At 30.6% G+C, this 16,648-nt stretch overlaps 1 protein-coding gene across 1 annotated transcript in view; it reads left to right on the forward strand.

The window, feature by feature from the left end:
* Positions 1-16,648, forward strand: part of LOC100570322 (protein vestigial) — a 43,564-nt gene that overhangs the window by 19,716 nt on the left and 7,200 nt on the right. Inside the window, exons 4-5 of the mRNA XM_003242557.4 lie at positions 6,224-6,416; positions 7,883-8,115. Coding sequence (XP_003242605.1) covers positions 6,224-6,416; positions 7,883-8,115 — 426 coding nt within the window. The remainder of the gene's footprint in view (positions 1-6,223; positions 6,417-7,882; positions 8,116-16,648) is intronic.

A 16,648-nucleotide genomic window follows, 5' to 3' on the forward strand; every position in this document is an offset into this window, starting at 1 on the left:
TCCAACAAAACACAGATAATGTTCTTACCATCAAGTTTCATAATAGGTCGATTCACTCTAATTGTTAAGCTAACGGCATAAGACGTGAACTGCTGAGCGTAAATTTGCTATGTTACGCGTTTGTAAGACGGAGATAACAAATGCGGGTGTGGCGTCCTCTTAACCTTGGATTGAAAATTTTATAAATTTTTATCTACAAAATTATTTTTAAATTTTAAATTTGATAAATTATTTTCAAAAATCGAACTTTAAATGCATTTAGCATATTTATAAAAAAAATTGTGCCTATATATTTTTCAACTGCTATTGTAACAATATATCAGGAGCCTTGTATTAAATGTTCATACTTTTTGGCTCAACAAATACATTTTTATGGAAATTAAAAGAAAATTTAAAATTTAAAATGTCCGTAAAAAGCTAAAACGATTTAAAATATTTTAAAAATGTTATCAAGCATAAGAATTGATAAAATAAATATAATATGGTGTAAATTTCAAGTATCTACAGTTTTTTCGTTTTTGAATTACAACAAAAAAAAAAGAAAATCACTAGGTATATGAGAAATCGAGTGAATATCCAATGTTGTACAAATTTGACCTTTAAAAGCTCAAAAAAATGTAATTTGACTTTCTAGGAGAGATTTCTTTTTGATAAAGGTAGATAAACTTATGAGGAATCTTTTATTCAATTTTCAAGTCTTGGATTTAAATAGAGCATTTTTTATGAATTTCTAAATCAAAATAATTTGCACATTTTCGTGATGTTTACGTATTTTGTCAATATATTTGAACTTTAAATGCTTATAAAAAAAAATGTGGTTATGTATTTTTAATATTTTTTAACTGAAATTGTAATAATATATCAGCCTTGTATTAAAATGTCTTAGCTTTTTGACCCAACGAATAAACAAGTGACAATATTTTGAAAATTGTACGGTGTATAGAAAATACTAATATAAAAATTCAGTGAAAATGTCATGTATCTACGGTATTTGTTTTAAAGTTACACCACAAACTAAAATCCAAATATTTTGTCCAAAACCGATTTACGTTAAAATTCAAATTGATCCTTCATTTTTTTTTGTTTTTCCCAGTGCTTTGGAAAACTATAGGTAAGGAATTTTGGCCTCCCGGATACACCAACTAGATTCACTTTCCCACCAAACAAGATTCTGTTAAAGAAAATTGAAGCAGTTTTATAGCTCCTCCCAAAGGTGATGACAGACACATAAAACAAAACAAAAAAAACTCACATCATTGTAAAACTAATTTATTCATCGCTCCGCTCAGAATCTAAAATATAAATATAAATGAAATCACTTTCAATACAATATTATTTATTATTATTTATTTTTATTCATGCATTTTTAAGTTAAAATATTTTTAAACAAGCATTTATTTGATGATTTTTATAATTTAGAAATATCATAAATCTTAGTTTAACTGTTGAATATTATATAATGGTATTAAAATAACCAATAATAATGGCGTTATTGAAGCAATATTTTAAACTTTTTGAAAAAAAAATAAATACATTTTAACTAAATTTAATACTATAATAATATTAATTATTATATAGGTACAATATATGGAATATACTATGGCTTAAATATACAAGGTTATTGCACATAGCCCATATTGTTATCAAACAAAAATAAAATGGCACCGTAAGGGTATGGTCCATATCATAGCATATAATATCATTGTATAGGCAGTATACGTCGTCCCCTTACGCTGCCATTTTAATTCTTTAACGTTATAAAATGATATAGTAGGGGTACTATTGCAATAACCTTGTATATTTAAGCCATAGAATATACCATTTAGCTGGAGCACAATATTATAGGAATACATCATAATAGTATTATTATGTACTGTGGACAGAAATACAATATTGATAATAATATGTATTACATATGTATAATGTATACAATATACATATAAAGCGACGCACAAACTATTTACGTTAAACATGTACAATTTGTAAGTATATAATGAAGTTTGCCGCGATTAAACAGTTCGTAGAAGTCTAATAATAATATTCTCGAGGAAATATTTGCGAGAAACACGCCGCGTATATAGACTGGTGCCCCCGAACAACGACGAGGGTTCTCGAAACTTGGCTCTAACGAAAGTTTAATAAACGGAAATCGCGCACACATACGCTGCTTATATTATTATTATATACAAGTATACAAAGCGGATTCGAATAGAATTTGTAGGGTGCCTGCGTAAGTTTATAGTCGTTTAAACTTAAACGAAGACGTCTACGAGAGGTCGGACTTATTATTATTACATAAAACAGTTAAGCAGTTAAACAAATGTAGGATTTTTTTTAAGTGGTTGGTGGGGTGGTTTTAAGATGGATTATTTTTAAAAGGAAACTGTACAATCATAATAATATCTCTACGTCGAAATTGATAAATCGATAACTATATATATTATATATGGTGTATTATATTTAAATACCTATTCACTATATAATATACCGGATGATCCCATTAACGCGTAATACACACATTATTTCAAAAACTTTCAACGTTTTTGTTTTATATTACCTTAATCCATCTGGACGAGTACCTAGTTTATGAGTTATAAGTATATTGAATGCTTTTATGAGGTGAGTGAAGTGGTACTACAGTGGTACCTATCCCGCAAAATTATGATCCACTACTCCGCTCATCTAAACTTTAAATACTTAATAAGTTATAATTAATAAACTGCTTGTTAACAATTTGATTTTTATAGATCGAAATACTTCGAATAATATCTTGCATCAGAATTTGAAATTAGAAATGTTTGTTGCAGTCATTCAAAAAAGTATAAAAACGATAACCATAAAAATATTGAAAATTATAATTTTATCCACAAAATGTTGTTTTGCGCAACGACTTAAAATTATGCAAACGAACTATTTTCAAAAACGTTGGGTGTTTTCATAAATAATGAATGTCTTACGTTGAATTATCCATTCAGCCCGGCTGTATAATATAATTAATATTTATATAGGTAAAGATAAAAACTGTCAGATACCATTTTTATAATATTGCATTATTTATCGCAAAAACTCAACAACTTAAATCTTATAAAATATTTCGAAACCATCAACCCCCTCCCTCTCCTCCACCAACCAATGAACAAATTTAGTTGCGCCACTGAGCACAACTCATTTTGGGAGCTCAATTATTATACGGTTTGTCGCGCGCGCTCACAATTTGTGCGCGTCGGCTGCTGCAAGGCAAAGCGGCGCGGACTGTTCGGTCCGAAAAGAAGATTTATAATGTAAGTCGAGTGTTCGGGCTGTAACAAATGTGTCGTATTCGGGCTTTCCCACGGGTCCACTGTTTCAGTTATTTATTTTTCTCTTCGGCTGCGCTTTGGAAGAGCTATTGTTGTATTTTTACAGGTGTAGAAGGACGCATATGCGCGCGCGCGTTGTGTTTTGTGGTGTGTGTGTGTGTGTGTGTGTGTGTGTGTGTGTGATCGAGTAGATTTGTAAATTATATTGGACCCAACCAAACCTGTTATACACACACTCACATATTTTTATTCGCTTCTTAATTCCTCATTGTTTTTTTTATTTTTTATTATTGTATATATTTTTTACGTACACACACTCGTATATATATATATTCGTTTGCACTTCTCCGAACGTCTTTTGTCCAAACGCCGACTTCGATCCGTATCTCTTTTTATTTTCCACCACCGCAGTAAATATATACATATTATACACATACATAATATACCTACTCCAAATTCGATTGGGAAACAATAGATCGGATTGGCGGCATCGGCGGTATGAACACAAACACACACACTCACGCATATAAACGACTTATAAGTTTAAATGTAATACTGTGTATAATATACAAGACCCGGGCGTGGAACTCGGTCGATTTTAAACGGTTAATAAGTATAATAACACAATATCACCATGCTTCGACTAATCATTTTGAAATTCGTATTGAGAGGTAATAAAATATTTACACGCGTTAAAAATACATACCACCCCAACTCCCGAGTCCCGACAATAATATAATATTATAATATCGTACGAGTACACAAAATTCTAGTATTACCTACGTTACGCAATACGTACGAGTTCCTATAATATACGAAAGCATATTATTATATATATATATATAGGTATGATATTCTATCGTATAACCGTATACCTGCAATGTTTACGGGATTTTTGTTCCTTCAGAAATATTTACACGCATACGAACTCTTTGAACCTATATTATATATATACACGTATGCTCTATGTAGGTATATACAATGACGATTTGACACGCGTCAAAAACCGTCGCATTTTTATACGCACGCGTTGATTAGATAATGACATTTTTTCAATGAATGTGTACCTACCTATTATATATATACGAGAGGCTATGAAATTCGCATAATATATAGGTATGATGATCATTTCAAAACGCTTTAAATTTTTTAATGTACCATTAAAGAAGCACCCGACGGATAGCTGTAATTGGTGTATAAATTATAATATAATTAATATAAACCATAATGTACGATGACTTCTAGATACATTTACTTCTGTTAAGGCATCTGTCTCGTTTTACTATGCGGCAGTATATTCAGCAGTTGGCACCCAAAAACGTCTCCGTGTGCTGATCACATTTCGTATTATAAATATTACGTTTTTAATATTATAATCATTTACACGAGTTCAATAAACCCGTAACATATGCAACAGAATACAATTTGAATAGAACACAGACTTAGAGTAATTATTGCATTTTTTAACGATTAAACCATCAAATTGTTTTACCGGCCGACTAATAAAAATAGTTGGGTTTTCTGTGATTATTCGATTATATCACTTGCAAATCGTTTTCTATCTGTAAGACGTACCTGTAAGGTTCACAAATCTTTTTTCTGCGATTTAATATTGACACGGAACAGCACGTTCGATTTTAAAGTACGTGCAGATAGAAAGCGATTTACAATTTGCGTTTTCCAACTCTTTATTACTGTATGAACGACAAATACGATTAAATGCAGAATTATAAAATATAACTATTTCAATTTATCTCTTTACTTCTTTACAGTTTGAACTTAGAAAACGCACAATCGCAAATATGTTTTGATAGAATATTGCTTCTAAGTGTTATTACCCATAGAAATACAAACTTCGTTTGCGGGAAATTCAAAAGACGCTTAATTATTTATGTAACAAACAATATTTATACTTTCGATTTTGAAATAGGTAAAAAAAAAAAGCAGGTAAGTGGATGTCGTTCTGCTGTACAGTAGATTACAAGTGAGCCATTGTATAATGGTTGTATTAAATTTGAATTCAATGATATAATATCATTGTATAAGAAAAACGATTCTGAGCGGAGACGGTTTGTCATTCTGGATATTTTATATTGTTATTATTTATTTTATCGTGTAGGTAATCAAGTTGAACTAATATTAAAATATTACCATTTTTTATTCGTTTCTATGGTGATAAACAAAGTGTTAGAAATTAAAATCCCATTTTTAGCTTTTTTTCGTAATTTTTCGTTGGTTTTTCCAGTGGCATTAAATAACTTTTGAGAAAATCGAAAAATGACCTCTCTAAAGTACCATCTTGATCCAATTTGCTAAAAGATAAGGTACTATATGTTGAAATCGAAACACTCCTTCTGGAAGAAATTTTGTATACAGGATATAAAAATAAAATAAAAAATAAACACCATTGTATAAAAACAATAGCTCCCTCGCTCCGCTCAGAATCTAATATCAATTGTTAGATGCTCTACTTTTTTATACTAATTTATTACGTATATTTTATTATTATTTATACTTTAAAAACTAATTATTAAGAAAAATATACCATTATAAAGTATTAATTATTAAATGTTTGCATTGCAATATGTTTACAAACATTAAGAAACAATGATACCTATAACAATATGCATGCGTTAGTACCTACTATAAATTATAATATTTTTGTGTAGTTTAAAAATTAAAAATTAATTTTCAACTTTATAAAATGTATATGTAACATAAAAATAAATAAAAGGTAAAAAGGAACTTTTATTTTTATAAATTACTTTAATTAATTAACTCAATATTAATTTAAGTTTATTCATTTCATTAAGTTATCTAACCTTGGATGATATATTATAAATTCGCATAATGCTACCAAGAAATTAATCGTGATATTTGTTTTTCTTGTTTCATATTAATTATGTTATATTTTATAATTTCAGATACTTCCCCAATGTCTTCCAGAAACTTCCCAGCGTCGTTTTGGAACAGTAATTATCACTCACATCACTCCACTAGTCAAGTGTACCATCCCGACACAATGTACCATCATCATGGTACTGCTGGTAATCCTGCAGATCCATGGCAGACACATTACCAACAATATACAGCTGCGGCTGCTCATCACCATCACAGGTATTTTTTGAGAACGTATTAACATACCTAGGGACTAGGACACAATTATTTTAACTCAATTGCGTAGTTGTAGTGTTTGCAACATTAAGGTAAATACTTAATATAATGTGCCGAAAGTTAAACGTGAGGAGCTGTTTATCGACTAGACTTTGGTGAAGCTGCAAAGGTATGCGATTTGCCCTCTCCTTTTACGAGTTATCTAAGTACATGTTTTTTTGTAGCATCGACGACGCTGTCGGAACTGCTTAACCATTACAACGATAGCGTTGCCATCGTTTATTAATTTATATTATCAATTAATACATAATATACAACATTTTGTTACAATTTGGTTTTCATACACTCCGGAAACCAGGGACTACTTTCCGTAGCGATTTCTAGTATATATGTGTATGTCCCTGGCAGCCTGTGAGTGTACAATTTTAAGACTGCCATGTACTGAGTTTCCACTTTGCAAGCCGGCGTGTGCGCGCCACTCATGTAATCTCGTGCAGGTGGCAGAAGACGGACGACTACGGTCTCCGTCACCTTGCCTCGGCCGCTTGTCTCGCGCTCTCTTCTTCTTCTTTCACTGTAATTATGTTTTCAACCATCGGATAGAAAAAGCCAAAACGTTTCTTCGGCGTCCCACAGGACGTCTGTCTTCTCTGCTGGGTTGGCAGGGAGACCTTCGAAGACAGGACCGCAGGGGGTGTTTGGCATGTGTACCGAGGTCCGCCCTTAGCACGTCCCACTGCGAGCAATGAAACACCGTGTGCTTAGCCGTGTCCGATAAACAAGGATATAGCATGCAGTGGTGTCTGACGGCCCTACCCATGCGATGCAAGTACTGTTGAAAGTATCCATGTCCATTTAACGCCAGGGTCATATGAAAGGTCAACGACACCCTGGATACCGTACGCCCCTCCCACCTGATGACGTTTGGGATGAGCCTGTTGGAGGGGCCTTGTTGAAGACCCTCCAGATGGTCCCATTCCCAGATAGTGGTCTTCCGTTCGATGGCCTTGACCTTCGCGTATCCTTTGCAAAAATAATTTTATATAATACTTTCACTCCAGTATGACATTAGTATTGCATTGGTATATTTTTTTCATTAATTAACCCGCGGCAACTTAGGCCATTGTGTGGTTTTTAACTGTAGGGGAGGGTAACGTAGGTTTTAAACACGTGTTTTTAGTTTGGTAGAATTTTCAAGTGAGCACCCGTGACACATTAAGAGAAACTAAATGTATTAGTATAGGCAGGCACCTAGTATCTATGGTAATAGTAGCCATTAGGTATAGTGTTTATTTTACCGTCAATCTGGATGTTTTTTTTTTTATAATGTCGACTATACCAACAATTTCTCTAAACTTCCTCTGCAGTATACTTACACTTATATCATAAGTACCTGATTTATAATAATATTAAAAGTCGATTACGTCAATTAATCCTAGTACTTAATCGCGTGCTTTTTTTTGTCGCAGGGCTGTGCACGAATACCATCACCACCATAACATGGCCGCCCAGTACGGCAGCCTACTACTACCGCCACCGACTTCGAGACTGGCGCCACCGCCGCCACCTCCACCTCCACCATCTAGTCACCCACATCCACACCAGTATCACGGCAAAGCTGGCATGGAACCGTGGCCCAACAGCGCCCATCATCCGGCCTTGGATACTGGCGCGTCTTACTCGTCATATCCCACTGTTCCAGGTAATAATGATCATAAAAAATGTGATGTATAGGTACCTACGGTGTAATTATATTTAGTGCTGATAATTTACGTGTTTTTATACCATGATACCTGTATATACCAACTGGTATATTATGTTACAAGATAACACGCATGTTAATCCGGGTTCACAGCACGGTTGTAGATATACTGGTTGCACAACTCTATAAAATAAATGGACCCTCTCATAATTTTGTTATCATATAATGAAGAACTAATGAGCGCTCTTCCTGGGATATTTTTAAAACATAATCATATTAAACCATATAGCCTATTCAAGAGTTGGCCGCTAGGGTTCACCACAATCTAGTTCAACGGGGGGGAGCCTTATTACACTGTTCTGTGCCTTATCGCAAAACATATTGAACGGTCCATGTGTTGTAAGCATTTTAATATAGGAGTTGTGTAACCAGTATATCTTAAACCGTGGTTTACAGGCAGGTCTTCTGTCGTGCCATGTCAATATGACATGTCAAGCTATACAGAGTTGAGCTCTATACATTTCTCGCGGTAGATCATATTGTTAGTAAATTATACCATGATAAGAACGGCTTATAAGAATATAACAGAAGGAACACTGCACGACAGACGACTTAGGTGTAGAGAACTCTCCTTTATGCTGTATATGCATTGTGCCCTGCAGAAAATATAATAGACATAGTGGAAGGTATATATATTATATACTGGAAATAAATAACAGAATAGAATAAAAATATTGTAATTATTAGTTATTACTCGTATATAGCATTGATTATAAATAAATTATTGTTGTTATTTATAATCAGTGGACAGTGGTAATAAACTAATATCATCGAATCTCATAGTATTAATATAATATTTTATCGGTGCATCTACCATATTATATTAGTCCTCTGTGGATTTTTTATATACTTATATATCATATATGTATGTGGAAATGAGTTTATAGGGACCTAGAACTGCTAGAAGGCGTATACTTAGTATATAGGCAAAAGTTATCGGTTGTACACTGCTGTGCATATTGCAGTTTATGGAGGATATTTAAATACGAAAACATTGAAAGCTTTGGAAAAAAATGCATTCAACGACTATGATACTCCTAACCTAACCTAACAAAATATTCAACCTAATAATTAATAATTATTTAAAATATATAGGTATCTGAGTATTAGAAATATCCTTACGAGGCACCCATCAGTATAGCTTGCATATGCAATACGTATTATGCGCAAAATAATAAAATATACATAACATATTTATATATACAAAATATTCTTAAGTACATGTTAGGTATATACAGTTACATACATGATACATGATTGAATGATACTGTTCCGTGTAATATTATATAAGATGTGGGTTACTATTGCTATCGAAATAACAATTATTTAACGGCCATATATTAAAAAATATATATAACATCCATAATAATAATTCATGAGTTGAACTTCAACCGGCAGCAGGTTTGACGTCTCGACAAAAAAAAAGGAACGTAATCAACCATCATAATTAATGTTTGAAAAAATTATTACATCCTCCATATTATATTCATATATATATACGCGAGCATCGATGACCAGAGACAATATAATATTTTTTTTCCTGTTTGTCTGAAAAACCTCGCAGGTGTCGAGACCAAAATATATAAATGTGCACAATGCACAGCATTGCATATAGTATATATTTATATATACAAGTGGCAACAAAGGAGATTGTCGGCATCGTTACTTGAACGTGTATACACGCGTATGTATTTGTAGTGTGCTTCCCAGCCATTATATTAGGTAGAAAATAGAAACGTTTGCCTAATGCCTATATATTATATATTATATGTATACATATAGTTAGCGAATGGGCATTATAAAAATAATATTATGAAATTTAAAAAACGGCGTCATAAAGTATAATATAAACAATAAACCGAATAAACATATAATCGTATAAGTGTACACAATATATAAAAAAAAATTGTTCAAGTATTTTATGCATGTACCCATAACATGTATATATCATTATATCAATGTATATATATATATATATATTTATAATATATATAATATTATATAGCATAGGTTATATTTTTATAACCATATAGCCGACATGTATGTATCGTCGCCACTGCAGCGCGGTAGGACAGAAGGCCGCGGTTATAATATATATTATATAGGTATATACAGACACAATGGACGATAATTTAGCAATTGCCTTGGTTTCAGTTAAACCGGAGAACCGATGCGAAAAGAATAATGATAAAGCGTGCGCGCATATAATATATATAGATAATAATAATATATATGTGAAAAAACGAGTCGGCTCACGGACTTCAGGTCACGTGACCAACTGCATTGCTGACGACCGATTTGAAACTGCCAGGCACGTCACCATATCATCCATATAAAGTTAATTGAACTAAAGACCTACATCGCGGCGGCCATCTCTAGACATATAATAATCTCATTTTGATAAACACGCAAACGCGCGCGCAAATAAACTGCAACTGCAACAAACTGCAGTCGTCTTGATGCGCACCGGAGCGAAATGCACGCAGAAATGTAGAAACTGCTGCGGGATGTTCGCTACCAATATTATATTATTATACATAATATATATAAAATGCCTAATTAGTGTACAATAATGATGTACTCTCGGAGCGTTAATAAGTTCCTAACGAACCTACTATATTGTAACATGTACATAAATAATTATACACTATAGTATAGGTACTATCGCGTCTCAATATAATTTGGCATATATTTATGAATCGACTGGAAAAGGGTGGCGATATAAGAATATCTGAATATATCTTTCATTCCTTTCAAAAAGTGATCCAAATTAATATACTTTCTTTTTAACCATTTTTTCTATTTAAATATATTGTATACTAACTAATTCAACCAGAGTGCAAATCTATTTACTTAATATTGTTGTATTTAATGTTAGACACTTTTTTTATGCATATTTTTTATCAAACTTGTAAATAATTAATAATTCTGTACTAAATGCCCTCGGGCGTGTATTTCAAATAAACAAACAAACAAATATACAAATAAATATTATATATAGTAATTATGTAAATGTATTTGTCATGTAGGTACCACGAAAAAAACGTTTCACCTTGCTTGTAGCTGTATTATAATTTATTTTGGGTACTACAACTATTTTTGCATTCGTCAGCTATTATGCCTATTATAGTATTATTACTATTATAATCAATGGTATATTATCATTCCGCGATCGTACTCAAATTTTGAACTATTCGTCCACTTTAGCCCATCCACCACCATTATGTTCGAACTCTCAACCCTCGAGTTGTGTTTTAAATCTACAGTATTATTCTATTAATATAGACATATGTTTAAACATCAAGTACTAGGTACACAAAATATCTGTGGATCAAGTGAATATAATATACAATCATATAATTAATATTAAAAACGAATAAAATATGTTATTCGGTTTAAATAATATAATAATACATACACATACGTTAGGTAACGTATTTGCAATTGCAACTATAATTATTTTTGATTGGAAAAATAATAACAATAATAATAATTAATATAGCTACATAAAAACTATTTTTAATTTTGCACTTTCTTTTCTGTGTTAAGCGCTTAAAGCGGATATAGGTACCTATTTAATTTCTCTTTAAAGTTGAACAACATCTATATATTTATCACGTTCATCGTTGTGCAAATGTGCAATATAAATGTAATGCATGGGGAAACGCAGGTAATTCTCTGTGTAATTAATTAACAACTCGGTTGTCTGAAATGTCAGATAAATAGGGGTGGAAAATGAACCACAGTCTTTAATATAGCCTTTCGAGAATTACTAAAGAAACTTGGCCGAGGACATAATAATTTATTTAGTAGGTATAATGTAGAACATTAATTGTGCTCGTACACTTTTACCAAATTTATTGAATCAATTTAATTCAACATTATTAGTAGGGCCATATTTACCATAAGCCAGGATAGGCAACTGCCTATGGCCTCTGTTGTTAGAGGGCCTAGGATTTTTATGAAGACTATTTTTTAGAGTATTACGCTTTTAATCGTATAAAATAAATATAAGAAACACACAATATTTCAAAAAAAATTAAATGATTAATCCTTAGCATAGTAAAATGTAAATGAAAATAAATAAAAGTCTATTTATAATAAGAAAGAATTTATAACTTAGGTTTACTATCAATAGAAAGAGATGTTAAGTCTTCTTCAAACTTTAATGACATAATAAATTAAGAAATGAATTTGCTTTTAAAAAAAGCAAGGAAAGTAATATTATAAAATAGCTTATTAATAAATTATTTCTATTATAAATATAAAAATGTATAGTCTATTACAGTTAATAAATAATATAAAAAAAGAAATTTTTAATTTTGTTTTCAATATCAATAATAAATTTATATATATAATAAATGTATAACTTTATAATTAAGTTTGTAAAAATGTATAAGTAAATAATAAATTAATATAAATTATTATTTTGTTTTATACCTACAACTCTTTTGTGTGTGGGAGGGGGGGGGGGCTATAAACGCTACTGTTGACAAGGGGGGCCACTTTTGTATTTTGCCTAAGGCCACAAAATGCCTAAATCAGGCCCTAATTATTAGGCTTGCTAATCAATTTTTCTCATTAATAAAGACTAGGTAGTGAGGACAGTGAGAAGTTTTCTACTTTCGGTGAATTACATAGACTTAGTAAGTTAGATTTTGTTTATGAATAATAAACTGAAGTACAAATTAAACAAAATAAAATTAATTTAATAATAATTATATAATATTAAGGTACCTATCTGAATGTTTCAAAACACTCTTGAGGATGTCACACCCGCATGTGTTGTCTCCGTCTTACAAATGTATAACATAGCAAAAACTGTTTTGCGCGGGACAACTTTTCTCGCACCATATTTGTTGTAGAACTACCAAACTTTCACAACACGTAAAGAAGGAATTTATCTGTGCAACAGCGTGCTTTTTTTTAATAGCACTATCCAATCATTTTTTATAAGCAAATGAAAAAAAACAAAAAACCCTAATGTTTAGAAGCAAATAACTTTTATTGTATTTATGTTATCTAAAAAATGGGTATGCTGTTGCATAGATCAGTGCTTCTCAACCTGGGGGATGCGGCCCCCTAGAGGGCCGTGGCTATATGACTGGGGGGCCTTGAAATATTTATTTAATTTAAAATATTTCCGATTATTTAGTTATTATATAAATATAACATTATAACGTATACATGATATTATAACCGAATATATGATTAATCATCATGTATTACATCGGGAAAGTTTATCTTACATTAGAGTTATTAGATTACTGATTAAAGTATAATATGTAACAATAATAATAATCTATTAAACTATCGAAAATGATGATTATCATTGTAGATTACATTGTAATGCCTTAGCGGCTTATCAGTACAGTCGTACAACGCTAAAAAAATGCTAACATTTTTATCTGAATATTTTCAAAATTTAAATAAAAAATAACGAACACGATTGGGTAAAAAGACCACTTTCTATTAATTTGAAATACGATCATATTTCATGGGCCGCAAGAGAGCAATTAATTGAAATTAGAAAAAACTCAACTCTTGAAGCCGAATTTAACGAGAAAGAACTTACTGAATTTTGGTTTAGACGACAACAAGAGTATCCTGTGATTTCAAAAGCGGCTTTACTTATATTAATACCTTTCGCATCAACATATCTTTGTGAAACTGCATTTTCACAACTTCAAATTATAAAAAACAAACATAGATCATGCATTTCACAACAGTCTTTAGAAGCTAACTTGCGTATTTCAGTTTCAAACATCACACCTGACATAAATATGTTATGCGAAAATATGCAAACCCAACCGTCACATTAATAATTAACACATTTTCTATTATTAGTATTAATATTATTATTATTATTATAAGCCTAGCCTGTGTTTAAAACCAAATCAATATTATTACTGAATATTTTTGTATTACTTTATAGTTATTACCAATTATTTTTTTGTTTATATATGTTTTAAGTTTTATACAACTAAAGATTGCATGTTTGAAAAATATATTTAAAACCATTTATTTTCTTTACATTTTAATAATTTATTTGTGTGAAATAGTGCATGTAAATTTAGTATATTATTAAGAAAAAAACAATTAATGATTCTGATTGAGGGGGGCCTTGACAGTTTTACATTAAATTTAGGGGGCCCTATAACAAAAAAGGTGGAGAAGTACTGCTATAGACTATATAGTAAACTATGTCTTACGTGACACATACATTGACTATGAATACAGGCATTAGTAATTTTATTATGTAGGTATCTAAAATAAAATCAGTGATTTGATATTCAACATTTAAAAAAATAAATTAAGTACCAATAGGTACCCATTATTAAAAATAAATAAATAAATAAATAAATAAATAAATATACTTTGTTTTTTTACATATTTATTTGATCAAAATTAAATTATTTTATGCGCAACGTATTAGATACGTTTTAATATTTGATGTAACTGTGAACTACCGTATACATGATTTCTAAAGAAGGGGAGTTAAAAAAAGAAAACGACATAGCTAAATGGGAGGGGAAAATTTGAAAGTCCCCCACCCCCTCAAAACTTTTTACTTAAGTAGTAAAATATTTAACAATAAGGAACAATGAATATATAATTTGAATTGATTCAAAATTCACATCAAAGTATCAAACACAATAATATGGAAGATTCTTCACTCCAAAGCCAATGGGCGGGGATCTGACCCACACGTCCCCCCTTATATACGCCACTGCGACCTACCTAAGTCCTATATATAAATAGGTATATAATATGGTTTGATATAAGACTTTTAAATGGATTGTAAGTTTGTGAATCTTACTGAAATCACAATTTGTAAATTAGCGTATAATCGGGTATTTTACTTATACGTTTATTTTTAAATATTATATATTATATAATATATTTCTACTATATTTTTTTATATATCTAATGATAAGATTATATGCAGTGGTTCGATACATTGGTGAAGGCCATGATAAAATTAATTACGTACACTAAATGACCTAGAATAATGCTACTAAGATATTTTTGAAGGGATGACATTGAACTTATAGCGAGCAGTGACAACAACTAAAATAACAAAGTAGCTAGGTACAGTACTACAATGTATAATTTTTTACATACGTCCTAAATTGCCAACAAAAGTTGTGTAATAACTATTTATTTTAGATTCTATAATAAGTAATAAGTGGTCCTAAAACGGTATTGTAAATATTACAATGTACAATATTGTGCGATCTTATTGTTATGAATCAAATACATATTAATTATAGTAGATAATATATAGATATTATAGGTATGAGTGTATAACTGTATTAGATATATTATACAGGAATAAATAACGACTTTATAATTTGATTAGTATGAAATACGGGGAAAGTGGGTAACCGCTCTGCTAGTATGATGCAGTATATCGAGTGTACCTTGTCATTGAGTCACTGTAATGTATTTTGTTGATTTAAATTCAATGTTATAAATCATTGCATAGGTACGAAGAACTATTCTAAACGAATACAGTATTTTATATTATTAAAAAGCATATTTCATGATGTGTCCTTAGATATTGCAATTAAAGTAATTTATTTTACATTAACTATTAGTATAGTACAGTATAGGTTGATTTATTTTTTTCCGAAAATATTGCATTTATTGCATCAATATTGCATTTATATTATTAATATTTAATTATTGTAATAGTGTAAAGTATATATTAATATTATATATTATTGATGATATAAATTTAGTCAATGCCGCGTTTACCGCTTTACCGTAGCTCGTAGGGCGTAGAACGGTGTGAATTGAATAGGTATAAATGGGAAATAACTGAATAGCTTAAAATTAATTTAAATGTTTTGAACATTTAAATGTGGATATAACAGATTATTATAAAATATGTAAAAGTCTTAAATCCCCATGGGACATGAATAATTTTTTTTGAATTACAACACAATAATTTGACGGGATGGTCCTAATGACTGACAGTGTTTATTGTTTGGAAAGAACGTCGTTATCACGTTCATGTATAGTGAACAATACGTGAACGTCACTCGTTTTTTGCAAATAGAGTGTGAACGTGAACGACGCTTATACTTTTGATGAATTTGATATAAAATATTATATGTAGGGCCCGGATTTATATGCAATAAAAATCTATAAAATATGCCGATTCATATCATAAATATGCAAAAAATATTCAAAATGAATTTTTTTTACAAATTAACAATATATTAGGTATAAAAATTGTTTATTAATAAAAAAAATGCAAAATAACATTTTTAATGACATTTTTTAAGTATAAAAGTGTAATAAATTAGTTAAATTATTACTATTTATATTAAATTATTATTATTGGACGAGTACCAGCATGAAGTAATAAATATGGATTTCAAGTTTTCGAATTGAAACAAAAATTGCAAAATAAAATATTTCCGTCTGTTTTAAATATGTTTGGATATTCATTTACGTACCGGGA

The sequence above is a fragment of the Acyrthosiphon pisum genome, chromosome A1 (assembly GCF_005508785.2).
Source record: "Acyrthosiphon pisum isolate AL4f chromosome A1, pea_aphid_22Mar2018_4r6ur, whole genome shotgun sequence".
Lineage (NCBI taxonomy): Eukaryota > Metazoa > Arthropoda > Insecta > Hemiptera > Aphididae > Acyrthosiphon > Acyrthosiphon pisum.